The sequence below is a fragment of the Tasmannia lanceolata genome, unplaced genomic scaffold (assembly GCF_043159265.1).
Source record: "Tasmannia lanceolata isolate RefF3 unplaced genomic scaffold, GAP_Taslan_0.1 ptg000012l, whole genome shotgun sequence".
NCBI lineage: Eukaryota > Viridiplantae > Streptophyta > Magnoliopsida > Canellales > Winteraceae > Tasmannia > Tasmannia lanceolata.
Genome location: NW_027518689.1, coordinates 42,720,980 through 42,748,113, shown reverse-complemented (window position 1 = coordinate 42,748,113; position 27,134 = coordinate 42,720,980). Strand labels below are relative to the sequence as shown.

General features: G+C 38.2%; 2 protein-coding genes across 3 annotated transcripts in view; both read left to right on the top strand.

Moving 5' to 3' along the window:
* The window catches only part of LOC143888292 (DNAJ heat shock N-terminal domain-containing protein), a 36,621-nt gene extending 30,928 nt beyond the window's left edge, over window positions 1-5,693 (top strand). For both annotated transcript variants that reach the window (XM_077392668.1, XM_077392667.1), the window contains 5 exons: window positions 1,212-1,265; window positions 1,508-1,556; window positions 4,673-4,767; window positions 4,875-4,990; window positions 5,076-5,693. In XM_077392668.1, the coding sequence (XP_077248783.1) occupies window positions 1,212-1,265; window positions 1,508-1,556; window positions 4,673-4,767; window positions 4,875-4,990; window positions 5,076-5,406 (645 nt within the window). In that variant the 3' untranslated portion in view covers window positions 5,407-5,693. The remainder of the gene's footprint in view (window positions 1-1,211; window positions 1,266-1,507; window positions 1,557-4,672; window positions 4,768-4,874; window positions 4,991-5,075) is intronic.
* A 2,325-nt stretch (window positions 5,694-8,018) lies between these two features.
* LOC143888291 (uncharacterized) lies at window positions 8,019-24,434 on the top strand. The gene is made up of 6 exons (XM_077392666.1): window positions 8,019-8,417; window positions 15,422-15,621; window positions 15,873-16,013; window positions 16,115-16,195; window positions 20,503-20,627; window positions 24,199-24,434. Exons 1-6 carry the CDS (start codon window positions 8,183-8,185, stop codon window positions 24,245-24,247), a joined length of 831 nt encoding a protein of 276 aa, XP_077248781.1. The 5' UTR covers window positions 8,019-8,182; the 3' UTR covers window positions 24,248-24,434.
* The last annotated feature ends 2,700 nt before the right edge of the window (window positions 24,435-27,134 follow it).

Here is a 27,134-nt window from a genome sequence, read left to right as displayed (position 1 = left end):
AGCAAAGGAGATCTGCAAATGAGGTGGCAGACTCTTTGGCTAAGGAGTGGGTCCTGCGGGAATCTACACTAGTTGTATCATAGTCTAATCTCCCCTTTTCGGTCTTCGATGGGCCCATGAGCACGTCCTGAGCCAGTTGATAGTGGAAGGCAATTCAGCCAATGCAGTAAGCTGGGCATCAAACAAATCTAAGGGTCCCTGGAGGATTCAAGGGCTGATCGCAGAAATCTTAGACCTTATGACTTTATTGAAGTCGAAGATAGAGCACCGAAGGAGATCTGCAAATGAGGCGGCAGACTCTTTGGCTAAGGACGGGGTCGTGCACACCCCCCCCTCCCAGCCCCCGCCCCTTAAAGTATCTTGTAATAGGTCTTCGGATCGTTTCTTACGAAATGTAAGTCGTGGGACATCTTGTCCCTGGCTAAACCTTTTGAAATTAATGCAATGTCAATTAAAAAAAAAAAAAAAAACAAACTGGAGTACCACTGTAGAAACAGGGGAGTGTGTATCATTCCTCTTTTATAAATTCCTAATGTTTTATAATTTTTGGTACATGTGTACGATGGTGGCAATGAACTGGGGCTTCTGGAGGTTGTCACCATATTCATGTTTGAGGCCGAATCACGTGTTAGTGTCCAAACTTAATTATTTGGTGTGGTAATGGGGGAGAGGTGGTCACGGGTCAAAAGTTCAGGAGTGCTGTTTTTTTTTAAACTTTGGGATAATTTTCCATTCAGCTGCCACGATAGAAGTTCAGGAACTCTTTTGTACATTAGGATGATCTTTCCTTCAACTGCAAGGTGTGCTTTTTCCTTCCATTGAATGAAAGATATTGCTCCCTGTGTTGTGTCTTTGGAAGATGACATTAGTTAGTAGTTTACCCTGACTGTACTGGGATTTTGGGATTGTTGATTCTCCCAGTTTCTGAATAACTGATACTTTTATACAGTTTACAAATGAAATGCCATGGTTGGATAACCCCATTAAATGTGTTTCTGTATTGGCTACTATGCAATTTTTATAAAATATCAAGCTCTTGAGATTTTTACAGTGTTACTGTCGGCCTTCTTTGTTACTTAAGCTGATACCTCATGGATTCTATGTTCCACTCAGCTTGCTTCTCCATATTATGTTCTATCTTGCAATGATTGTTTGCAGGGAATTTTTATGATACAGGGTTTTAACTCTCAATAACCGGTCTTGTTTTGCAGAGGAAAGTTACCGATGAGAAAATTAGACTCAAAGAGGAACAAGAGGCATTCAAGGTATAGAATTTTTCATGCAAAATACTTCTTGGCTTCACCATATACATTGTTTCTAAAAATACCCTAGTTGGCTGGGAACAACGAATACAATGTCATGTGCATTGTGCATTTTATTTTAGAAAGCTTTTCATTCTATTTTTGAAAATTCAACCAACTTTAGCAATTTTGTTGTAACTTATAATTTATGGTTTGAGATTGTCATTCGAAATGCCCCACATGAATCTTTTCACTGACTACTGTAGGCAGAGTTGCACGCCCTTCGTGAAGCTGCACAGTGGAGACGATTGCAAGGTTAGCCATTTTGTTCTGGAGTATTGGATTCAATAGTGTTTTTACTCAGTACTATTATTTCTTGAGACGGAACAATCAGGTTGGTAATGATAAGCTGCACTAAGTTTTCATCTATTAATCATGAAATAAAAATAGATTTTACTTACAAATCGTGGAAAATATCCTTTTGTAAATAAAAGAGGGAACTCTCTCTCTCTCTCTCTCTCTCTCTCTATATATATATATATATATATATATATATATATATATATATGAGACTAATTTGTGAAGGTTTAAAGACATCCATTTTACCTCCACAAATCGTAGGGTTGGGATGATCCTATGGATCTGATTTTTTGTAGACACCCTATCTATGTGAGGGCCTTTAAAATGGATGGCTTGGATCACCCAAACAATGTGGGCCGCCACTGTATTTTAAGCTAGTGTGTAGAGAACTCTCTACGCATATGTGTAGGAACCGTTTTCTCTCTCTCTCTCTCTCTCTCTCTCTCTCTCTCTCTATATATATATATATATATATATATATATATATATATATATAGAGAGAGAGAGAGAGAGAGAGAGAGAGAGAGAGAGAGAGAGAGCTCACAAACAATATATCCTATATATGGGGGCGTGGTTCGTAAGCTAGAGCTCAAGCTGAGCTAGAGCTTACAATACCCCATCTCCTATAGTTCTTTGACTCGTCCAACCCATTCATCCTATAGGACCTCACATTGATAGGATGTTCCTAAGAAACCATCTCCATACCGTAATCCTAATCATTTGATCTATAGGAGCGTAATTTCCAGCCATCCATTTTAAACCTCCACAAATCATAACCCTAACCACAACCCATAATCCTAACTATAACTTATAAAACTAATGCGTTGGATGACTCAACCAACTATGGATATATAAAGAAATGAGATCAGAACCATGGTTTTAAATTTCGACTGAAATCCGAAATTTCGGATTTCGGTGGAGACCGACACCAAAACCACCAAAACCCGCAACGGTCATTTACCGAAATTTCGGAATTTCGGCCGAAATTTCGGAATTTCGGCCGAAATTTTGGTTTTATGAAATTTGACCCAAAAAATCTGTTTTTTTTAATTAATTTAATATTTCACCGAAATTTCGACCGAAATTTAATATTGAATAAAATATTAGTTTCCATTTTTGTACCAGATTTCGACCGAAATTTCGAAATTTCAGGGTCCGAAACCGGTACCGAAACCGAAATTTTAAACCTTAATCAAAACAACCATGTTTTAATAATTGCACTCACTTATCTCGTCTTTTATTATTTAAAGAGCTGTCAAAGGTTATTACATTTCCCAAAAAGCTCTGAGTTAGTGCAATAATTAAAACATGGTTGTGCTGATATCATTTCCCTATATATATATATATATATATATATATATATATATATATATATATATGAGGAATAAGAGTGTGCGCTCGACCGCACCAAGCTTAGGTGCGGTCGAGGGCCAAAAACTCATGTGGGCCCACATTGTTAGGATGGCCCAAAGCATTCATTTGCAAGACCCCATCATAGATAGGGTGTGTACAAAAAATCAGCTCCATAGGATTATCCTAACCCATCCAAAAGTGGAGGGCAAAATGGACAGACACCGTTTGCCACAAATCTGCCCATTTTTGCCCTCCACTTTTGGAGGGGTTAGGATGATCCAATGGAGCTGATTTTTTGTACACACTCTATCTATGATGGGGCCTTGCAAATGAATGGTTTTGATCACTACAAAAAGTGTGGGACCCATGTCTTTAGGTCCTCGACCGCACCTAAGCTTAGGTGCGGTCGACCGCACACTCTTATTCCTCTATATATATATATATATATATATATATATATATATATATATATATATAGAGAGAGAGAGAGAGAGAGAGAGAGAAAACTATATATATATATATATAGTTTTACCTATATATATATATCCCATTTCAAAATATATATATATATATATATATATATATATGTATATATATATATATATATATATATAGAGAGAGAGAGAGAGAGAGAGAGAGAGAGAGAAAACTGTTGGTGAGCTTAAGCGCACCATTTTTTTGGTGCGCTTAAGTTGTTATAACGCCTCCCATTGGTGCGCTTAAGCGGGACCCAAACATTTAAACGAATGGGAGGCGTTATAACAACTTAAGTGCACCAAAAAAATGGTGAGCTTAAGCGCACCAACAGTTTTCTCATATATATATATATATATATATATATATATATATTGATGTATCTAATGTGTAAACTACCTTTTTCCTGTATGCATTGTAGCATTCTTCCTCTAGCTGAAGCATAGACGTATTGTTTGCAACACTAGTATATTCATAGCCGTCGATGGATTTGTTAGCCTCGAGGGTTAGGCAGGTATTACCATTTAGAAATGAGATTTGTGATGGCTAAGAGGGAACTAAAGGGCAAGTGAGATGATATGCTATCCATGGGAGGAGAATAGAGACCGGGAAACAAATTGAGATAAAGCATTGCTCAGAGAATGATGACCTAGGAAGCTTAATTTTTTAGGCTTTATTTCATGACAAAGCTAATGTAATCCTCTCGCTTTTTTTAAACCCTAATCACAAGGCGCAAATCATCATCACCGCTCTAATCCTCTCACTTCTCAAGTGTTCTCTACCACCCTTGTTATTTTTTCTTTGTCTGATATCATGGATAGGTTAAAGCAATCCTTTCAAAACCCCAACTGCTCTTGAGATTGCACTGATTTGATTTTATCTACCTTTTTGAATAATTTTCCAATTTCTGGTATGGTTCTACATCTGTTTTACTGGAGATTTTTTTTCCAATAATTAGTTTAAATATTGTATTCCAATTTCTGGTATGGTTCTACGTCCTGTTTGCTTCCTTTGGTGTGTAAAGCTGGGATCATGATATTCTAGAGTTTTATTGCTTCTATTAATCATTGTCGTGTAGTTGGATTCTCTGCACATTAGATTTGTTAAATGGCTCTTCCCTCCAAGCTATCACATTTGGATTTTTGTTCTAATTGGCACCTCCACTTCTGAATTGTCATTACGACATAAATAACATAGAATGACATTTCTTGTGGATTAGCTTACAAGCATAATTGTGTTAGCAGGTATATCTATGCCAGGTGATGATGAGCTTTTGGCCGAAACAAAACTGCCACGAAGAAGAGATGAGTGGATGACTACACTGCCACCTGAAAGAAAAGTAAGGACCTATGCTTTTCTTGATCTTGAAACCCTTTAATAATAATCTGATTTTCTGTAACCCAATATATGTGCCTAAATGCTTTGTTTCAATTTCTGTTTTCGCAGCCAGGTGTGAGCATGCAATCCACAACATCATTTAGTAAGACCACCAAAGAAGGGCGTGGTGATACTAGTGTCTGGACTGATAACCCCCTTGACAAAGCCCAAAAGGCAAAGATGAAGTACTCTCCTAGTTGCAAACTCTACTGTTCAAATTTATCCTTCTATTCTGTTTTTTGGGATTGTAACATTTAATTTGTATTGTAGTTACTTAGAGGCTTATAATGAGACCGCAGCACTGGCTGCCAATGACGAGAAGAAACGAAGTTCTTCAGATGCGGATTTGGTTGATAAGTATAATCGTTCCAAACGTTCAATGTCGCTGGTTCAGAAACATCAGGAAGAGGGTAGCCGTCCAAAGAAAAAGAAGCGGGACCAGGAGAAAGAAGAGTGGGTAGGGCAGCATCCATGGAAGCCTTGGGACCGCGACAAGGACTTGACCGCCGGGCGCCAGAAGGTTAACTTGGATTCTAAGGGCATGGTAGAGGGGTTGTCTTCTCGGTTTTCGTCTGGAGACATACAGAGGAATTTCTTGTAGTTTCTTGTGTTCTCTTCATGGATAGTGGATGGTCTCTCGAGCATTCAACTCAATCATTGAGAGGTTGAACCACATTGTCGTGCAAGTGGGATGAGTGTTGGATCGCTAAACAGGTGAGAGGAGTGTTGTTGAATCTCAAACATGTATGATTCTGCAGTGGTTTCAGTCTATTTGTATCAGTTATTCTGAAAATGTTTGTGAGGGCTGCCCCTTTGAAATATACCCCAGCATTACTTGAAAATTTTCTGTTCTACTACAATTTGTTCTTTAAGCTGTTCAGGCCATCAGATTGAAATCTTGTGATACCTAAAACATGGGTTTTCATGGGGACAGCATGTTAGTCTTTTACCGTAGTCGTATCATTGATTGATGTGGTCAATTTTTCATTAACTTGGGAGCGTGAAAGGAGATTTTGATCAACTTGGTTGGGCAAAACCAGACTCAACTTGGGTAAAAGGTAAAACCAAGTCTACTCGTTGTCTGGGGAGGGGATTTTTAAATGCTGTCTGTCGTTTTAAAATGCTGTTTGTAGGTTTAGTTCATTGGCACTTTTCATGGCAAACTTGGAAGCCCAATCGGATTTGTGTTTTGTCTAGTTCTTGATCTGAAATAATTTCAGACCTTATGATATGGATCCAATTGACACGGTCTGCATCAGTTGTGCCCAAATACCATCCATATATGTTCGGATCCATCAGACCATCTGGGTCCACTGACACCTTTATTTATGAGAGATAGGTTGGGCCCACTAGATGGAAGATCAAGAATCTAGATGGATTAAAGGGATGGCCCACCTATTCCATTTGGGTGTAAAAGCTGAAGATTAAATATAGCATTAATAAGAGAGAGAAATTAATAATAGATAACCTTTTTTTTTTTGGTAAGTAATTTGTGGTTAGGCAGACCCCATCCAGAATATATTAAAGAAAAGGAAGGTTACAACTGAAGGTAGGATTTTTCCGAAAAATCCTCCGAGAGAATTACAGAAAGATCAAGAGGAATGAGATTAAGAGGGATCGGGTTCCCTTTACATAAACAGTTACTTTTTGAGAGGTAATCAGCAGCTCTGTTACCCTCTCCAAATGTGAGAAATTTTCCAAGATTCCAATCTATTGAGAACGATGAGAAGGTTCTCTAATGCTGGAATTTTTTTCCAAGGGTAAGGCTATTCTTTTCTAATTATATTCACTGCCTTGAGGGAATCAGATTCAATCCATAGCTTTGGATTGGCGGCTTTGTCAAGCAAATGGACTCCTTGGATGATTGCTTCTAATTCAAGGTCTAAAATAGGCCCACGATTGACATCAATGGAAAACATAGAACGGGCATCTCCACATATGCCTCTGAGAATGCCTCCAATGGAAGCGGAATCACTGGACAGCGAGGCATCAGTATTAAGCTTGACTTCGTTGGGCTGCGGGGGAATCCAGACATAATATTTAAGCGCCGGAGCAGAACGAAATAGAGAAAGGTTCCATATCTGGGCTATCCGGGCATTATCTTCATTATGATCATCTTCCAGCTTCAGGAATATAACTCGGTTTCTTGCAGCACAAATAATTCTGTTAAGAATAATTCTTTTATGGGTTTTTACCTGGTCATGAAGTCTGCTATTTTGTTCGGATCAGATGAAGAAGATAGCAGCAGTGAAAAGGAGTCTTACGAGGATGCTCGACTGACCTTTGAGATTAAATTTTCGACGAATCCATAGCTCCTCCTCCCCCACTGAATTCTTCTGCTTTTTTCTATCTGAGATATTCTTGAGAATTGTCCTCCAGATCCAAGCCGAGAAGGAACAGGAGAAGAAGAGATGGTTTACACTCTCAGTCTAGCAGTTACAAAGAAGGCAAGATTTATCAACCAAGGGACCGAGGAAATGGAGGTTATCTTTGGTGGGAAGATGGTTTTGAATGGCCAGCCAAGCAGAGAAACTAAATTTTGGGATATGGCTCGGGAACCAAATGGAGGAGACCCAACAAGGGGACGAATCTTTTACTCTAACAACATTCCAAACACTTTTAAACGAGCAAATACCATCTGGTTGAGGTTTCCAAATGGGATACGAAGGAGATAAAGATGAAAAAAAAGCCCGGAATTTAAGATTGGTTTCAACTCCTGGAAGAGAGGGAGCTCAAGGATTTCATCCCAACCTCCATCCTCCATCTTGGATGGAGCCTCGAATAGAGGGTTGTGATAGAGAAACATGAGAAACCATTTTCTATGTTGCCCCACATGATATAGACCCTTAATCAGAGGGATCCTAGTTGCGCATATTGGATGGCTAGGAATAGACTGTCCAATAATGAGTGACTTCTACATCAATTACATAGCCAGCCAGATCCTAGACAATTAGAAGAAAAACAAATTGAACAAAAATTTATACTCAAGTACTCCAATCCATCACTGACATGATTTTCAGGCTATGTCATCTCAGTCTAAGGCCCACCTCCACATTTCAGTAGGGGTGTTGCCCAACGTCCTACCTACATCCCTCCCAAATGAGCATCCCATGGTTTAAGTTAACTATTTTTTGCCTGAAATAAGGGATCTAAACAAGAAAGAAGTGAGACCCAATAAGTGTCTTCTATGAAGGATGCTAACACTGACCTTCACTTTAGCATTTTCCTAGCACATAAATTCCACAAGCAATAACAGCAAATAAATTAATTGAAAAGGGGGGTTTTGTCCGTGAGACAAGATCTGATCCATCTTCTCTCAGAATAAACTGCAAAATCGAAACTCCATATCTTTCAAAGGAATTTAGTAAAATTGAAGGATGAGTTTTACAAGATCAGGCAAAAAGAATCCTGTACATGGAATGGCGATGTGGGTGAGGAAACAACCTCCAAAAGTGAAGTCATTTTTAGCCGTGATCGCAGGGATGGCGTGTTTAGTCTTCCTCAGGATCGTTGTTGTAGATCATGATAATCTCTTTGTAGCAGCTGAGGCGTCTCACGCGATTGGTATATGTGTTTTGATTTATAAGCTCATCAAAGAGAGCACTTGTGCTGGTTAGTCCTTTCTCTCAAATTATATCTTTTTTTATTGAGTTTTGTTTTATGATTTTAGGATCTGTTGGAACAAATCATAATCTATGATTAAAATTACAAACACCCATCAACCCAGAATTGGATCCTGCGTTCTATTGCATTATTGGCATTTTTTTATTTTTTTTTGAATTATTGATGATAGGAAACATGGTGGAGATTTTGGTGATGATGATGTAGATTTTTATTATTATTTATAACATCAAAGTTGAATTTAGAATGTACTCTTGGTTATGGATGGATTGGTTACTGTCTCCAAAAGAATGTGTTAGTCATACCATTCAAAAAAAAAGAAAAAGGAATCTGTTGGTCTTGTTTGAAGCTTCTAATTCTTTTGCTGTGACATCTTATTAGAGAAATGGTATGGTTATAACGAAATTCTTTTGTTGATGAAGATAAGAATTAGAAACGCAAACAAAGATGGCATTCTACAAACAACATACTTGGTGAAACAATCCAACTCCTCATGTGTTTCACAGCATAGTTTCAAAACTCCCCCGCGTCATCGTTCACTCCCCCGAGTCGACTCTCTTTTACATTGGCCGCATTCTTGTCCGAGTTCACATTTTGCCCTACAAAGTCATTTAAAACTCTTTTGACTCTCTTGAGTTATGACTGCATCAACTAAGTCCTAAGCCGCGTCAACCGAGTACTTGACCATGTCGTGCCAAGTAGACTAGGATTTTCTTTGGCCGCATTCTAACCCGCATTTGCATTTTAAAACATTGGTTCAAAGTGACCTGATGGAAGGGGATATCAAGAGGCATTCACAAATATGATATCTCCTCCATCATGAATTCTAGTCTTCATGGGTAGCCGGTGCTTCTACATACACATCTTGTAATGTCATCCTTTCTCCACATTGAGTGATAAGAACCTTAAAACCCGAAAAATGCTAATTGTCTTAAAAGGAAGAAGATAGTCCCCACTTCAAGGGGGAAATGAACTCCCCAAGTGCTTTGGCACAAGAGAGAAATTTGCACAATCCATTCTCCCTATTTATAGCATTTTCTATGAATCTATTGACTCTACCTATGAGTAACAAATCATGATCCATCCCAAGGAAAGAAATTTAAGCTTAAATTTAAATAAACTAGCAATCCCAACCCAAGCTAATCATGCTAGCACACATGCAAAACACCCCCCCTCCCTCGTCTCTCTCTCTCTTAATTCAACCTTGCCCTCAAGGTTGGAATATGGGTAATCTTTCCTAATGCATATATAGAACTTCCCAACTTGTGCCATCAAGTTGCACATGTGGCCATTGTGCTTACACCTTGGTGAGTGTGCGATTTTTACTTTTGACCATATCGAAATCCAAGATTGCCCACAATTCCACTTGAAGTACTGTGAAGTCTTTTATGATTGGAAGTTTTGTTATTGTTGTACCATTTTGGCCAAGCTTCTTTCAGTAAGAGATATGGAACACTAGATACACCTCAAATCCTTTTGTTAATTCAAGTTTGTACACTACTGGGCCAATTTAAAAACTGTCCCCACTTAAAATTTTGGTAATACATGTGTGGGCGTATTTAAAACACTCACAACTCAAAGAACATAAGTGATTTTGATGGTACCCCATTATGACTTAAAAAGACTCAAATAATGCTCTAAAAATTAAATAGAACTCTTTTAACACTAATGATGAGCCCCATCTTCTTAATTCTTTGATTCCTTATGTTATCTTGGATGGTCCCCCATCATAGACTCTCAACACTCTCACAAAGTCTTTTGAAAAAGTTTCCCCGGTGATGACCAAGCTAAAAAACCAAGGTAGAAATTGCTATGCAAGATAGCATCACAACTTGGAACATCCTATTGTTTGTCTCCTTCCATAAGGACCAAAGAGTAACCACAAGAACAACTGCCACAAAGTCTTGCCTTTAGCTCAAGGGCTAGGAGAGCGAGCAAGACTAGGTAACACCATCGATCGGTCGAGGGAGCACTCAAGTGACCCCAAAGAGGCAGAGGATGAATCTCTACACCCGAGAGGCAACTATGCAATGGGCGAGGAGATGACCCACCAACTCTGCATGTTACACTCATTGAACAGTGATTAATAATGACATCAAGGAGTATTATGGAAGGCAGAAGAGTTGCATGAAAGGCTCCCTTTCATAGAGATCTTTTGGATTGTGAAATTACATCTCTATCTAATCTCTTATTGCTATTAAAAAGTACTACATCGGAAGAGAGGGCAATACAAAAGAGTTCGGAAGTTAGCCAACATAATTGAAAAATTCATTGATCTCTTAGCGGACTGACAATTTTTTTTCCCATCATATAGGACACGCTGCCAGTCGATGGGTTGATTCATTAGAAAGTCTGTGTGTGTGTGTGTGTGAGTGTTAGGAGCTCTTTCTAATGAATCAACCTACCGATTGGCATCTCTTCCGATATGATAGGAAAGAAAATTGTCAGTCCAGTAAGAGATAAGGGGTGTGCGCGCGCGCGTGTTAGGAGTTAGGAGAGCATTCATCATTAGCAATGTTTTCTGATCTCTAGGTGCAAAAATATTTACAGATGTATTGGAGTTTGTTGTTTTCTTTCTCACCTCATCGCCTGGGTCAATTGAGGTCTACGCTCTTAACTACGGTGGAAAAAACTTATTTAAAGTTGTGATGTTCTTTTGAGATCCTCAATGAACAAGCCATGACTTGCCTGAGTGGAATATATTTATTTCCTTTGCTATTTTAATTTTTATTTTACTCTTGCACCTTCCTTGCCTTTTGTGTTTATTAATAAGCTTTCTAAAAAAAAGTACCAAAGACCTATTAAACTAATATATGGAGTGGAAATTTGTGAGGTATGTTTCCTTTTCTCTTGATCTATCCAAGAAAGGGTGATTGTAGAGTCATTAAATTGTACACATTTTATGGCTGGAAAGTGGTGGGTCCTTCATCCTAATTGACAAGTGTGTTTTTTTAAAATACCAAACTTTTTATCTTAAAGTTGTCTTGAACGCACCATTGTAATCTATTTATTAACGTATTTTTTTTTGAAAGGCTTATTTATTAACGTATTTAAAAAAAATACGTAATACCAAGCTTTATTAACGTATTATAAACATAAAAAAATTTGAGTTGAATACCTCTTCTACAAAAGCACTTATTATACTTCTTTCATTATTTTGTATGGGAAGTAGGAATCCTATGAACATTGATGTCACGGTTTTGAATGTGGTAGTCCTCTTATAAGTTAGTTACCAAATGAGTGATTTTGAAGCGCGATCACGAAGCACATTGGATTTATCTTTCTTGCTGTGGATGGTGGAGAAAACAAATTTTAGGTTAAAATTTATTCCATGGATAAAATGGTGTATGTCGATTCCTAGAAGTTTAAATGGGACTTGCTTGAGCTTTTCCCTCATTTAGAGGATTAAGGTGTATACATTTTCTTACCGCATTGTTGGTCACTATGATGGAAGATATGGTTAGTATGATGAGTAGGAGAGTTGACTATAGTGGTTTATTCAGTGGCTTTCCAGCTTTTGTTGGTGGCTTGATGTCTACCATATGCAATATGTCGATGACAGGTGATGTTTTACTTGACTCCACTCTTACCTAGGCTTTGTTGATGACATATATTGCTTCATCCATTGAGCTGGTCTTAGTTAGTCGATTAATTTGGCTATGGCACTATCTGTGATCTCTTAATGTGTAGAATTTTGTATTACAGGAGGTTGCTGCAGACATGAGTTGGATGGTTGATTCTAACCCATTATATATTTAGGTTATCATTAATGTTTGCCAAGTTAGACCTCTAATCTAATCAAGGTTGTGGAGAACCGTGAAAATTGATTGGCTGTGTGGAAGGTATCATCAATCCATGCTTTTGAGAATGATTTTAGTTTGGGCTCATTCGCTAAGCTTCATATATTATATTTTTGTCTATACGGTTCTTTGGTGGCAGTATGATTTGAGAATATGGAATAGGCGATAAGAGCACATTTTTGGATAGAGGCGTGACAGTCAAGAAAAGTAGGTAGTTGATGCTTAGAACAAATTTTGGTATTTATCGTTTCGTCCTTGGTAAGTGGTGGTGTGGATTCTTCATAGGTTGCAAACATCTATAAGAAAAATAGTTATAATCATTGTTTTTGAAAGGAAATACACTAAAATGACATAATTTTTCATCTGGATAGGTTGAAGATGAGTGGTTGTTTATTGGATGGGTTGGAAGGAGGTCTACTTGGATCCATTAAATCTGTCGAATTCAGGATTGGAGATGGGTTTTGAACGTAGCTACTAGAAGCCCCCTAGTTGGATTGAAAACTCACTTTAGGAGCTGAATTCCTCCAGCTTCCCAAATTTAGTGAAAGCTCACTTCCAACATGTTTCCTATTTAGGTTATTATTTTTTCGTAGAAGTGTGTTTTCCCTTTTGGGTAATTCCAAAAGACTTTGTTTAGAACATTGTTTAAAAACTCTTCGACTCGCTTGAGTCGACTCCCTTTTACCTTGTTCAAGTTCTTGCCCGAGCCTAAGTGATGCAGCACCGTGAAGAAAAGTTGAGAAAAGGGGAGAGAAATAGACGAAAGGGGAAGAAGAGAATAGAAGAGAATAGGAGAAGAAGAAGAAGAATAGAGGAGAAGAAGACTTGGGGGAGAAGAAGAGAGGAAATTAGAGGGGAGAATCTCAATTCATTCAATTAATCATCAAGGTTACAAAATAAGCCGTAAAGAGGCCTATATATAGGCAAATAAACAACCTAGGAAATAGTAACCTACTAAAACAAGAACTCTAAATAATCAAATGACTAAAATATCCTAATAAAATACTAATTGGAAAATATGCCACTTATTTAGGCCTAATATTTGCATCACTAAGTTTTGCCCCACTAAGTCAATCAAAACTAACTCCTTTGACCCACTTGAGTTAATGGAAAATTTGTTGCATCAATCACTGACTTACCTGAGTCGAATCCCTTTTACTGTGACCATATTATCCTCTGAGTTTGAGTTTTGAAACATTGATTTAGAGCTTGAAATACTCCTTTTGAATACTCTTTAAAGGAGTGTATTTAGAACTACAAAACAGCTCATTTTAAGTTTCAAATCAAACTTTTGTGATTTTTTTTTTTCAAAATTTTACATTAATCCTAAATGAATGAGCTTGTAAAACTATAAATCATGAAAAACTTGTAATTCTAATCAGCCGTGAAATCTTGTTTAACTACTTGTAACTTTAACCTACATTAACCCTTCCTCCCTAACGTACTATAACTCTATCTTTCTACCTGCTTTCTTATTTGCTTCCAATATGGATTCCTACATGCTTCATGTTAACTTCTCATGACGCTTCCCACTCGTTTCCTCTTACTTCCCTAATCGCTTCTTTAGTATTTATGTGTCCCACATTTTCTCTTTTTCAATCCCTCACTTCTCACATCCGCTTACCACATTGCTTCTTGCATCTGCTTCGCACTGTGGCAACTATGGTTTGAATAGATTTTGGTGGGGTTTCTGGTGTGAGATTAACAGTTTGCAAAACTGGGCTTTTGCCATGTTCAAGGACATTGTTGATAGAGTACTGGGGGTGTCTGGTTACCAACTTGCAAAACTAGTTGATTATTTACGAAATTTGGGGTGATAGATGCAAGAAATGTGGCCCAAAAAATATTTATCCCACGCTTTCAACAATTCTAGGTGATTGGTCTTCAGTTTTCCCTTAGGGATAGATCAGTTACCTCAATTTTGATTTGTAGCAAGGAATTCCATTGGCCAGGTTATAAGCTTACTGTGAGATCTTCCACTTTCATGGGGAAATGGTTCATCTTAGATATGAAGGCCCATTAGGTAGTCGTATCTCCTGTTATTTCTCTTTTGTCTCTTTGTTTGGGCATTATTTACTTTATTCCTTTCATCATTGCTTTCTTTACGTTTGGGGTGATTCTGTAATGGTTATTTGTTTTGTTTAGAATGATTAACATGGCTTGGTGACTTGCCTTTCTATGACTTCTCAAATCCATAAATAAGCGAATTAAATGGATGATGAGCTAGTCACTTGGGGTTATCTTTATTAGATCACAGTCTGGTATTCATTTTGTTGGTACTTTGTCTTGAAACAGTTGTATATATACCTTCTACATCCCTTATTAAAATATGATTCCAATTAATTCCATTGTAAAGGAAACCTTAAAGATAGCTTTTGGTATGATCTATTCCAAGAAAAGAAGGTTTTGTTATTGTTATCTTTGGAACTTATCTGCTTCCATTCCATTGTGACTGCTGACTAGTAATAAAAGTTCTAGTGCTGTAGGATTGGTTACCCAAAGTTCATTACTTTAGGGGAAGGAAATTTCCTCTCCTTGATTAAACTATAGCCCTGCTACTATTCAAAAAGAAAAAAAAAACTTATATCTCTCCGATGTGAAGATTGCCTTTTGATTTTTTTTTTTGAATAATAATGAATTTTATTAAAGTAGGGCTAAAACTAAAATAGCTTGTTTTTAGCTTAATTTGCTCTTTCTGTTACCAGCACATCCCTGCATCCACCCCTAGTACATTTTGCTTTTGGTAACTTGGGCGAATCGGTTGTGAATTCGTTATTAAATTTTGTGATCCAGAAAGAAGGAATTGCAATTAAGCACATCATATCCTAAAATAGCCATTTTTCACTTTTTACCGCCACTTCTGCCCCCGCACTATCCTTGCTTGCTGCTGCTTTTGGTAGCTAATGTCTTGTTGAATTTTAACAGACTTTAAAATTTTCAATCCAATTTAGCTACCAAAAACACCAGGAAGCAAGGGTAGGTTGAATTGTCTTGTATGAATTGTTTTATTAACTCACCATTGGATTTCGACATTATGTCATCTATTAGAATAGTATGGATATCATTTTTCTTATCATGCGGCTGAATATATATATATTTTCACACAAAGTGTTTCTTTCTGTATTAATTACTTAATCTTTATTCTTTTTGTCCTTTATATTGTTGTGTACTGATATCATTCTTATTGTCTGGCAGGACTTTCACTTAAATCCCAGGAATTGACTGCTATGTTTTTAGCAGTCAGACTTTACTGTAGTTTTGTCATGGAATATGACATACACACATTACTTGATTCAGCTACATTGATCACAACCTTATGGGTTATATATACGATCCGTTTTAAACTGCGATCCAGTTACATGGAGGACAAGGATAACTTTGCTATATATTATGTGGTATGCCCCTAGTTTCCAACTCCTGATTAAATCGTACAGTATCTTCTTGAAATCTTTTTGTTTAATGTTTTAATACTACATACGATGAATTTTCCAGTAAATGGTTGTGGAGTCTCTTCCAATGAATTCTACTAGCCTTTTTTATGGACCTTTTGATTTCATTGTGCGTTCTCATATAGGGTGCTATTTCACATTTTTTTTGTCCGTTGAACACTTGGCTAGGGTATGTTAGCTTGTCCTTTCTGATGCAGGTGATACCATGTGCTTTACTTGCACTTTTTGTTCATCCTTCAACATCACACAATCTTTTTAATAGAATCTCCTGGGCTTTCTGTGTTTACTTGGAGGCGGTATCAGTTTTCCCGCAGCTACGTGTTATGCAGAATACAAAGGTTTTTTTTAACCCAGTTCCATTTTTTTCTTTTCCAATAATTAATTGAATCTCATTTACATATGCAAATACTCTTCCTTATAATTTAATGGGTTTATGCAGATTGTTGAGTCATTTACAGCTCATTATGTATTTGCATTGGGTGTTGCACGATTTTTGAGCTGTGCACATTGGGTACTTCAGGTCTGATTTTAACCAGTTATCTTTATGAAACTTATAGTTTGTTGAAAAATATGTATTTAACTTTCATTTTCTCTTTAATTCTGGTTCAATCTTGTACAGTTGATACCTGTCAAAGTGTTGAGATGATGATGAATTAGTGTTGGTTACATGAGCATAAATTTAGCGTTTTCTTGAGACATAGTCTAGCATAAAGATGGTTCCACTTTGTTTTTGAGAAAATATAACTCATGATCTGAATTGGGTATCTTTACCTTGGTAATCTAAAGTGGTATGTCCTTTCCTCAAATACAACAATTAGGTGTACATATTTGCTTTAAAGTGCTTGTCAAAAGTAAAATATCAATATGTAACGTAATTTGGTTGGGGTTTAGTTGTTAATTTGTAGTAGATCTCTATAATGATATTGTTGTGTCATCCTTTGTGAGAATAATTTTGAGTTCCAAGTACATTTGTAACATACACATATGTGTCTTTACACATTCAGCAGAACACTCCAATTCTCCAAACCATTCAGTAGCATGTTCTAACAGAAAAGGTAAGTTATGATCTGAATTGTGTATCTTAACCTTGGTAATCTAAAGTAGTATGTCCTTTCCCCAAATACATCAATTAAGGAATTTATTATAACTAATGCAAGTCGGTGGGAAACTGGCCACTTATGTGATTAAGGCTGCATTCTTTTGTCTCTTCCGACTTCTGATTTTATGTAGGAATTTGGAATGAAAGAAAGAGAAGAATCTTTGAAAACAAATGTAAGTTGGTGGAAAGAAATATTAGTGTCAACAACATTTTTATTGGGTGGGTTATAGTGATGAAATATTTTTGATGGGTGGTGATCCAAGACCTTATAAAACTTGGAATGTCCTTATCCATGATCAGACCCAAGGGAGAGCCATAGCACTACTTGGAGATCACCACCTAACACCATAGACCTTAATTTTAGGGAATCTGGACTCTATGTCGGTGAGCGTGATTTTCAAAGATGATATATCTGAAAATTGTTAAGGTTTCTCCTGTGTGATTGTCAGCACGTCGGACACAGCTTAAGTGAAAAGATTGCTTACCAGCCATAGCATCTTTCTTAACCAGTTGGGTGATCAGCTTTGGGTTTAGGGTGATTCATGTAATATGATTTGCTTTGTTGTAGCTCAGGCCCTTGGAGATCAGCCCTCATTATCCGTAAAAATTTAAAGATTTTTAATGGGGTTGATATCTTCTATCTCTGTGTTGTGAAGTATTAAGGGAATGGATTTTTTTGGAAAAAGAGTTTAGAATGTATTACATATGGTAGCGGTCTCTTCCCCTTTTGTGATTTGTTTTTTCTTCTTGAATAAAAGCTTTTGCTATCTTTTCAATTTTTTTTTGTATATTATATTCCAATAATAACAAGACTACAGGCCATTTTCCTTCTCAAGTTAAACATGGAGGTATAGCCGTAGACACCCTTTTCTAAAGATCGCCAGTATAAATGCAGTCTGTCACGAAGAAAGTGGATATTTTTGTGTGTAAATTTGTGATTTTTGTAGCATTAAAGTGAAAAGTTGAGGGGTTTCCAAAATGTAGAGAATAAATACCCTTGCAACTAGAAACCTATTTATCTTTTACCAGGCGTTTTAATGTAAAACCAAGGCTACATATAAAGATAGTAGAGTTTGCATGTTGATTTGATCGAGGAAATCTTTTCATCTGGTTTGTTTGAGATGGTTCAAAAATATATTTTCAGACTCTTTCTTCGCTGGATCCCCTTTGTGCAATAAATACTGACGTATTTTCTTTTTGATAGGTTATCATGAACCTAAATTGATGTAGAACAAATCTATGATTGATGCTCTAATACCAATTTATGATGCAACTTATAATAGAAATAAAAATCCAAGAATAGATGGGTGACTCTTCGTTGCAGAATTCAATAAGATAATCCAAATTATTGATTCAATCAAGTAGTAATTTATTGTTGAAAAATTGCAACACTCACCTTTAGGTCCATACAAATCCAAAAAGATAAAATTGTTGCAAATAGATCGAAAGCTAGGTTGATTACAACTCTAGCCGATATCTGATGAAAACCTTGCAGAAATTTGCAATAGCAAGGATCTCAAAGATTGGAATTTCCTCCATGAGAACTCTAGTAACGAATCTCTAGGTATTTTCACTACAGAATATGTATAAAATTCACACGAACTAGGCATGCAGCGTTTCAAGAACAAAACTGTAGAATTTTTTTGTATAGAAAATAAACCGATACTCCTTTATTCCAAAAGATGCAAAATTGTCTTTAAAACCCAAAGTGTGCTTGCGGCGCGCGCGCGCGCGCGCGCGTGTGTGTGTGTGTGTGTGTGTGTGAGAGAGAGAGAGAGAGAGAGAGAGAGAGAGAGAGAGAGAGAGAGAGAGAGAGAGAGCACTAAAATTCTAAACTAAAAACGTCGCACATTTGACAAAAAGACCCCTCAAAGCTCCCTACAAAACCTTGCCAATAGTTTCATGAACGTATTGTGGGAATAGAGTTACCATTCAAAAAAATGTGGGAATAGAGTGGGCCATCTTTTATTCTAATTCGCTTAAGTGACTTGAGGAAAACATAAAAAATGCCTACTATACCCCTGTGACTAAAACCTTATAAAATACTCATTTAGAACCCTACAAGTAAAATAAATTCACTTAAAAAATGCCTACTATATACCATTCGTAAAAAAAAAAGCCTGCTATACCCCTATGACTTAAACCTTATAAAATACTCATTTAGAACCCTATAAGTAAATAAAGTCACTTAGCTACTAAGGATAGGTCCGATTTTCATCAAAACATGTCTAAAAACAGTAGATTTTCCCTTCATTGGCTCATATTGTTGGTCACTTGGTCCAAGTATGTGTTTTGAACAGTCCCCATCTTTGCTCTCCTTGGATAGATTTTAACAACCTTTAGATGCTCCATCCGTCGCACTTACTGACTCCATCTTCAACCTCAACACGAGTTTGTACTACATCAGTTAACCCCTCTGGAAAAGTACTTGACCTCGACTTCAAGTCATCCTCTTTTAAGGATACCTGCATGTCAATGAAAACATCATGACAGCGGCCTATGAATTTAATGATTTTGTTGCTTTTTCATTTAAATTATTTGGAATGAGAAGCATTCAAAAAAAAAAATCATTTTAGTACTAGGGATGGGTGTTATCTGCGTAAAAGCTCGTTTCACGAAGAGGAGAATTTTCTTTCTTCTTTCATTCATGTCGCCGGTCCAATTTGGGTCACTGAGTAGTTCTCATCTTGGCTTTTGATGCATATGTTTTAACAACATTTGGATGCTCCATCCTTCACACATGCTAATCCATTTCATCTTCAACCTCAACATGTGGTTGTACGACGTCATAAATCCAATAATAAACCTCAACATGTGGTCTTCGGAATCAAGATCGGGGCTGGTGGCCTGAGGAGGGGCATGGGGGCCAGTGGCAAAGGAGGTTGCCGGATTCTTGATGACGGTGGCGATGGCTGAGACAGCCTCGGCGGAGATGACTATTGTGGAGGAGATGTAGGAAGGGCTGGAGGTGGTAATCGTGGAAAAGGAGGTGGTCATCGGCGGGGAGGATGACTCGCTGAAGATTGGTGATGGTACGAGGTGGAGGCCGCCGGAGATCCGACGATGCTGTTGGGTGGTTGGCTATCGTGCACGGTAAGGGACGCACGATAGCTTTGGGCTTTCGAGTGGGATTTTTGAAAATCGAATTCGGGATGTGGTGGAGAAGTTTGTGTGACGTGGCAGGTCATGATCTTGACTTGGTGGGCTCCACAATATGGCATTTTTTGTTGGATTCAATACAATTGAGGTTATTGGGTAATGTAAGGGGTAATGGGTTTTTTCTTTTGGGCCAAGGAGAATGCTCCTGGGCAATTCATACTAGGTAAGTCTGGTCGGACTACTAGTCCCCATTGTAAATTTTGCTGGTATGAATATATTTGTCAATTTAAAAAAATAAATAAATCCAATAATAAACCAAACAATGTCCCAGTGTTGAACTTATTGTGACAACAAATTCTTTTGGTCCAAGTTAGGAATTTCTCCTAAAACTATGGGATTTTGCACCTTAAAATATGGACTTTCAGGAAACATTCTCATGCTAGAGCTCAAGAACACATGTTTGTTGAAGCCATTGCTTTAATAGTTTTGAGTTAACACAGAAAAGTTAAATGCCTCTGAAGATTAAAACTTGTCATGTACTGGAAACTACTCACTATGTTATGCACATTGTGCATGAAAAATTGCAATCCATCCTCTAAAATTTTTTGTGAAATTGCTTTCTTTTGCAGGTCTTGGACAGTCGTGGATACCTATTGACTGCTCTGGGTCATGGGTTATGGCCTTCTATGGTCCTCCTCTCTGAGATTGTTCAAACATTCATCTTGGCGGACTTCTGTTACTATTACGTAAAGAGGTGCGTCTTTTGAAACAAGGGAAATCCTAAAGTTAACTTTTATATACTTGAGATTGGCGTAGCCATTAGCGTGAAGGAGTCGGGGATTGATCACAGCGATCTCCGATTGAGTAAACCTTCGAATCCACAAAAGAGGCCCTTCGAACCGATGAAAATTGAGAACACTAATCTCTAATTTCCAAAGGAAGAAAAGGGAGAGAAGCATTTAGTTTTATTTTTTTTTCCCCAAACAAAAGAATGGTTGATCATCCAACACCCTTGGATTTAGGGGTATATAAAAACTCTTGTACTCCATCTCCGATGAAGTTTCTAACCGACTAACCCAACAGTAAACTACCTATCCCACTTGGATTCAACTACCCTACCCCACCTTCCTCTTAAAAGTCCTAAGTAACAAAGTCTACTTGGAATTCCTACCAAATAGAAATGTGTAAGTTGCAAGCAAGGACTTTTTTAAATCCTTATCCTTATCTACTATACGTCAGTCCCCTCCACTTGAAGAGAACTCGGCCTCGAGTTCATTGGTGCTATCACAATAACACCTCTAATATATGTGTCATGAAACTCATGGAGGTCCGAGATATTGAAAGTCTTGTGGTATTCCCAACTCTTTTGGTAAATCCATGATGTATCCGTTATCGTTGATCTTCTTTAGAATATTATAAGCCCTACTTTTCTCCGCTCTTAACGTGTTATACGTACCAACTGGAAATCGCTCATTCCTCAAGAATACCATCACCTCGTCCCCAACCTCAAAGACCTTGACATGTCGATGTCTGTTCTTCTTGGCCTTGTACTTAGCATTAGAGTCGGCAAGCTTCTTTTTGACGCCTTCATGTATTTGTCTCATATGTTCCACCATATCATATGTACGCTAAAGTGTCGCCTGTGGAATTTGGTAAATGTGCCAAATCTAGATTATGCTTTGGAAGCCACCCGTAGACAACTTCAAACTATGATAAGCCAGTAGATCGGCTCTTCATATTGTTGGATGCAAACTTGGCCTGAGCTAGAGCAAAATTTCACTACTTTGGTGTCTTGCTTGACAAACTCCATAGCATGTTGCCAAGTGCCTTGTTCACCACTTCTGTTTGTCCATCCGTCTGGGGTGATGATAGGCATTGCTATACTGTAAAGAAGTTTTGAATCGCCGCCATAAAGTCTTCCAGAACAAGCTCGGGTAACTTGATGTGTCTTCTTACAAGGGTTAAAGTGTGTCATCTTAGAAAATGATCAACCACAACGAATACAGAATACATACCTCGTTGAGTCCGTGGAAGACCCAACACAAAGTCCATAGAAAGGTCTTCCCATAGTGCATTAGGAATTGGAAGAGGCATATATAATCCCATATTCTGAGATTGTCCTTTAAAAGTCTAACAAGCAATGCATCTCTCCCCCTGGATTCGGCAAGGGATTCCTTTGGCGCCAAATATGAGTAGTGCCCCTCCACTTGAGTAGCTTTGAGGTTCTCATCCATCAAAGATTGAAGTGCGTAACTCTCATTGTCCTGGCTAACAATGAAGAGATTATCCCCTCCCTTATGAATGTAATCCTTGTCAAATTACTTCACATGAAACCTCATCCTTGTAAGCAGAAATTCGACAACATACCATTACCTTCTTATTTCCCTTTGAAATCCATCCAAGCTTATAGGGAGCAGAGTGCTTCTCTGTTAATAACTTGATCTTCTCCACCATGTATTTTGACGCGAGGTTTTCCATGCTATCTCCATCAATGATGACATTGCAAACTCTCTCTCTCTCTCTTTAACCATGCACTTGCACCTGAAGATATTTCTGTGCTGCGTGAACTTCTCTACTTTTGGTGTGCATGTAACACTCCACATCATCAAAGATTGTCCGGAATCACGAGTAGGGATGAGATCTTCGGTTTGTTGCTCCTCTTCATACTCCTCTTCATTACATTGCTCCTAATCATCTTCTTCATGTTCATCACAAACAGCTAGATTGATAGTACGTCAGCCACCTTGGGGACACGGTTGGATTTATGACCTAATTGGCTGCACTTTTAGCATACGATCCTCTACTCGAACTACGACTCGTATGGATCATGCCGTGGAACTACGGTCGTTGCCGAAGTAGAAGGAACATCTCCTCCACATCCTCTTTTTCGCACCGGATACGCCTAGGCGGACTTGCTTGTCCCAATAGGAGGATTTAGAACCGCCTTCTCTTTCACCACCAGAATTGCCTCTTGCGATGCCTCTACTACGGCTTGACTCACATAAGAAGTCATCTAGGCCGATCCATTTAGCATGGTCTCCGCTCGTTCTGCCATCTTCAAGGCCTAAGTTAGCGTTCAAACTCGGTGAAGAGTGACCTAGTCTTTGATTACCTGACGAAGACCTTCGATGTAGCATGCTACCTGTTATGTCCCAATCTCTGAAGTATCGTTCCTAGACGATAGCCTGTAGAAATCCTCTGTATAATCCTGCACTGATATACTACCTCGAAGGATTTGTTCATAATCATTAGGTAAAATTCCCTCACGAAGGATTTGACGCATCTGTGCCCATCTTCGGATTGGTCGCTTTCCCATCATTGTACGAGAGAGTTGGAGTTGCTCCCACTATGCTGAAGCACCTCTTTTAAGCTTGATAGCCACGAGTTTCGTTATCTTCTCCTCTTGTACTTCCATGTAGTCGAAAAATCTCTCAACCATCGCAAGCTAATTGAAGAAATCTTCGATGTGAAGTTGGCCGTTGAACTCAGGCAAATCCACCTTAATATGGTAGTTGCGATCACGAGCCATCGCTTGTGGAACACGACCACGAGCATCCCTTGGGTGGAAGAAGTCGCCGAGTTCCTCTTCGAAAAGATAAAGAGTCTACGGTTGGGGTGTGGAACTCGGTGTAGAGCTTGAGCACGCCGTCTTTGATCATCGTCATCAGTGCGAGGTTATTTCCGCTCAAGGAGATTCAATTGTGCTAATTGCTCCGCTATTTGATTAACGGTGAACTAGAGAGCATTTAACGTCTGTATCATCACGGTTACTTGATTTTCTTGTTCTCCATAAAAATCAAGGAAGAAAAGGGAGAGAAGCCTTTGATATTTTTTACCCAACAGAAGAATGGTTGATCGTCCAAAACCCTTGCACGTTGGGGTATATAAAAAACTAAACTACTTTTCTAATGAAGACTCTAACCTACTAACACTACATGGACTAGACTACCTATCCCGCGAATTCAACTACCCTACCCCACCCCACCTAACTCTTAAGAATCCTCAATGACAGTCTACTTGGACTTTCCTACCAAATGGAACCGTGTGGATGTATGGCATGCTGCATTCCAAGGATTTTTTTAATTCTTATCCTTATCTACCATTGAGAAGTAGGTTGCATCAGCGATCTAGGAAACCTACGCAAATTTAGTAAACCATGACAAGTAGACTCTATTGAAATTCCATATCTGTTATTGTTGGAGGTTCAATTGATCCATAAATTCTTGAATCCATCTGTTATCATGTGTTTATTAGGATTTTATGCTTTTGATGTCTTTCTCTTCTCTTTGTCTTGTACTAACCAAAACTTAGGGTTTATTTTACAGTGTTGTAGGTGGCCACCTTGTGTTGAGGCTTCCTTCTGGAGTAGTTTGAAAATCCAACCCAAGTGTAGAAACATTTGGAAGAACTCCCGAAGTCTCATTTTGTAGATATAAACGTAAGTTATTTAATTATTAGATATGTAGCTGCCAAGTTGTAACTGATTTTGTTTGTAGCGTTTTCTTGCAAATAATTAATAACAATCTCAATATGATCAAATAAGATATCAAATGTTTTATTATTTCACTAGTAACATTTCTTGTTTCTTCATTCTATGATGTTGGCAATGGAACACCGTCCTCAGAAAATGGTTTGCTTCATAGCATTTTTTTTTTGAAATTTGACAAAATATATTTTATACTATGAGGATTACATTGGGGACCAGAGGTCCCAACTTGCATTTACATAGTATAATTGGTCGAGAGTGTACTCCTGGCCTAAAGTAGAAACAAAATAGAACTATTCTTAGTTACATCATGATAAGGATATGTAGCACTAATTCATTCAGCCAGATCTACCACACCAACTTTGAACTCACAGATCTACAACCCAACCAACTTCCAAATCCAGTAAACTTGCTTAATGGCATTTTTGGCAACCATGAAAACATATTTCATGGAATGTTTGCGGGGTTTGGAACTCCCTTACTCCCGCTCAAGGGGATTCAAATATCCAACTTCTTCTGATATGGAACTCGATAATTTCGCCTGAGCAGATTCCACCTGCAACATCTTATTTTTAATGAATTTTGTATCAGCATTACCATCCTCTGGTTTGCTACAGCTCCCTTACCCCTCCTTCCTCCGTTTGGCAAAATGATAACTTCCATATCCTCTTTCTACCCTGTCTTTTGCCAACTTATCTGCCTCTTCATTTTCTGATCTCTAATAGGAATGCAACTTGGGCCGGGCTCAACCTGAACCCGACGGGTTCAACCCAATTTTGGCTTTGGTTGGGTTAGGGTTGGGTAAAGCCGACCCGATTTAATTTCCGGTTGGGTTATAGTGCTGAGGCCTTAGCAACCTGACCTGACCTGTCCTCCGTCCTTTAATTTTATCTTTATTTTCTTTGGGTTATGTTTTTTTCTTATATTTTTCTGTTTGGCCCTGGGTGAACCCGAACCCAACCCAACCCGACTCAACCTGACCTGATTTTGGGTTAGATGGATTGGGTTATGTTGAGAGATTTAGAGGCTGGTGGGGTTAAGGTTGACCATCCTCGACCCAAGGCTCGGGTTGGGTTGGGTTGGGTTGGGTTAGGGTTGAGGCAATGCTATCTCAGGTTGGGTTAGGGTTGATGGAATGCTATCTCAGGCCCAAGTTTTTCCCTCTGATGATGGAATTAAGGCTTAATGGTTTGAACGAGATTCATAATCTCTGCGATCATGTTGGTGATCTCCCGCAATCAACTGTCCTAGCCGAGATTGTGTGAACCTTCTTAAACCCCACAAGAGGGCTAGTGCTTCCGCCTCATTTGCATCACACTCTCCCACCGAACCAGAATACAACCTTAGGTTTCTTCCATTTTGAATTTCAAATTATTCATCCTATGCCAGCTCAACCGGGATTTCTTTCAAAGCTTCTATCGAAGTTGAGTTTTAGCCCGGGTGGCGGCACTTCATTTTCTTTTCTGTCACAACCGTCTGCCATTCTCTGAGAATATCTCCTACATCGTAGTTTTGATCCCTCTTTTCTTTTTGCAGGTCCATAAAGATTAGATCAACTTTGATGGAAGAGATAATTTTTCTCTAGCTCTTTTTTATCTTTAAAAATGTGATTATTTTTCTCTTTCCATATGTGCCAATTTGTCTTCATGCTGCCCACTCTTTCGCTCTCATGCCTCCCTCCTCAGCCCATTTCTCACAATTGAGCCCATGAATATTCCATAAAATAATTTTTCATAGTTGCCAAACATGCTTGAAATGCTTCATGGATTGTAATCAATGGAGACATGAACAATCAGCATACTCTAGAATGTCTTAAATCCAAACCCCCCCCCCATAATATATATATATATATATATATATATATATATATATATATATATATATATATATATATATATATATATATAGAGAGAGAGAGAGAGAGAGAGAGAGAGAGAGAGAGAGAGAAGCGTAGCTACACATACGTGTAGCTAATTTAGCTACACCGACGGCTTAAAATACAGTGGCCCCACATTGTTTGGGTGATGCAAACCATTCATTTGATGGGCCCTCACATGGATAGGGTGTGCTAAAAAAATCAGCTCCATAGGATCATCCCTACCCTACGATTTGTGGAGGCAAAAATGGACGTGTAAAAACCTTCACAAATATGTCCATTTTTGCTTCCACAGTTTGAAAGGTTGGGATCATCCAATGGAGCTGATTTTTTGGGCACACCATATCAATGTGAGGGCCTATCAAATGAATGGTTTGGATCACCCAAATAATGTGGGTCCACTGTTTTTAAGCCGTCAGTGTAGCTAAGTTTTATATATATATATATATATATATATATATATATATATTAAAAGAGAGAACATTTCCTACACACTTGTGTAAGTAAGTTACCTACACACTAGCTTAAAATACAGTGGGGCCCACATTGTTTGGGTGATTCAAACAATTCATTTGAATGGTCCTCACATAGATAGGGTGCCCACAAAAAATCAGATCCATAGGATCATCCCAACATTACGATCTGTGGAGGTAAAATGGACGTGTATAAACCTTCACAAATTAGTCCATTTTTTGCCTCCATAGTTTGAATGGTTAGGATGATCCTATGGATCTGATTTTTTGTGGACACCCTATCTATGTGAGGATCATTCAAATGAATGGTTTGGATCACCCAAACAATGTGGGCCCCCACTGTATTTTAAGCTAGTGTGTAGGTAACTTACCTACACAAGTGTGTAGGAAATGTTCTCTCATATTAAAAGAGAGAACATTTCCTAC

Coding starts and splice junctions, on each gene's coding strand:
- LOC143888291 (XM_077392666.1), top strand. CDS start 8,183: ATGAGTTTTACAAGATCAGGCAAAAAGAATCCTGTACATGGAATGGCG. Junction 16,196..20,502: donor GTGCACATTGGGTACTTCAG/GTCTGATTTTAA, acceptor TTTCTTTTGCAG/GTCTTGGACAGTCGTGGATA. Junction 20,628..24,198: donor TGTTACTATTACGTAAAGAG/GTGCGTCTTTTG, acceptor TTTATTTTACAG/TGTTGTAGGTGGCCACCTTG.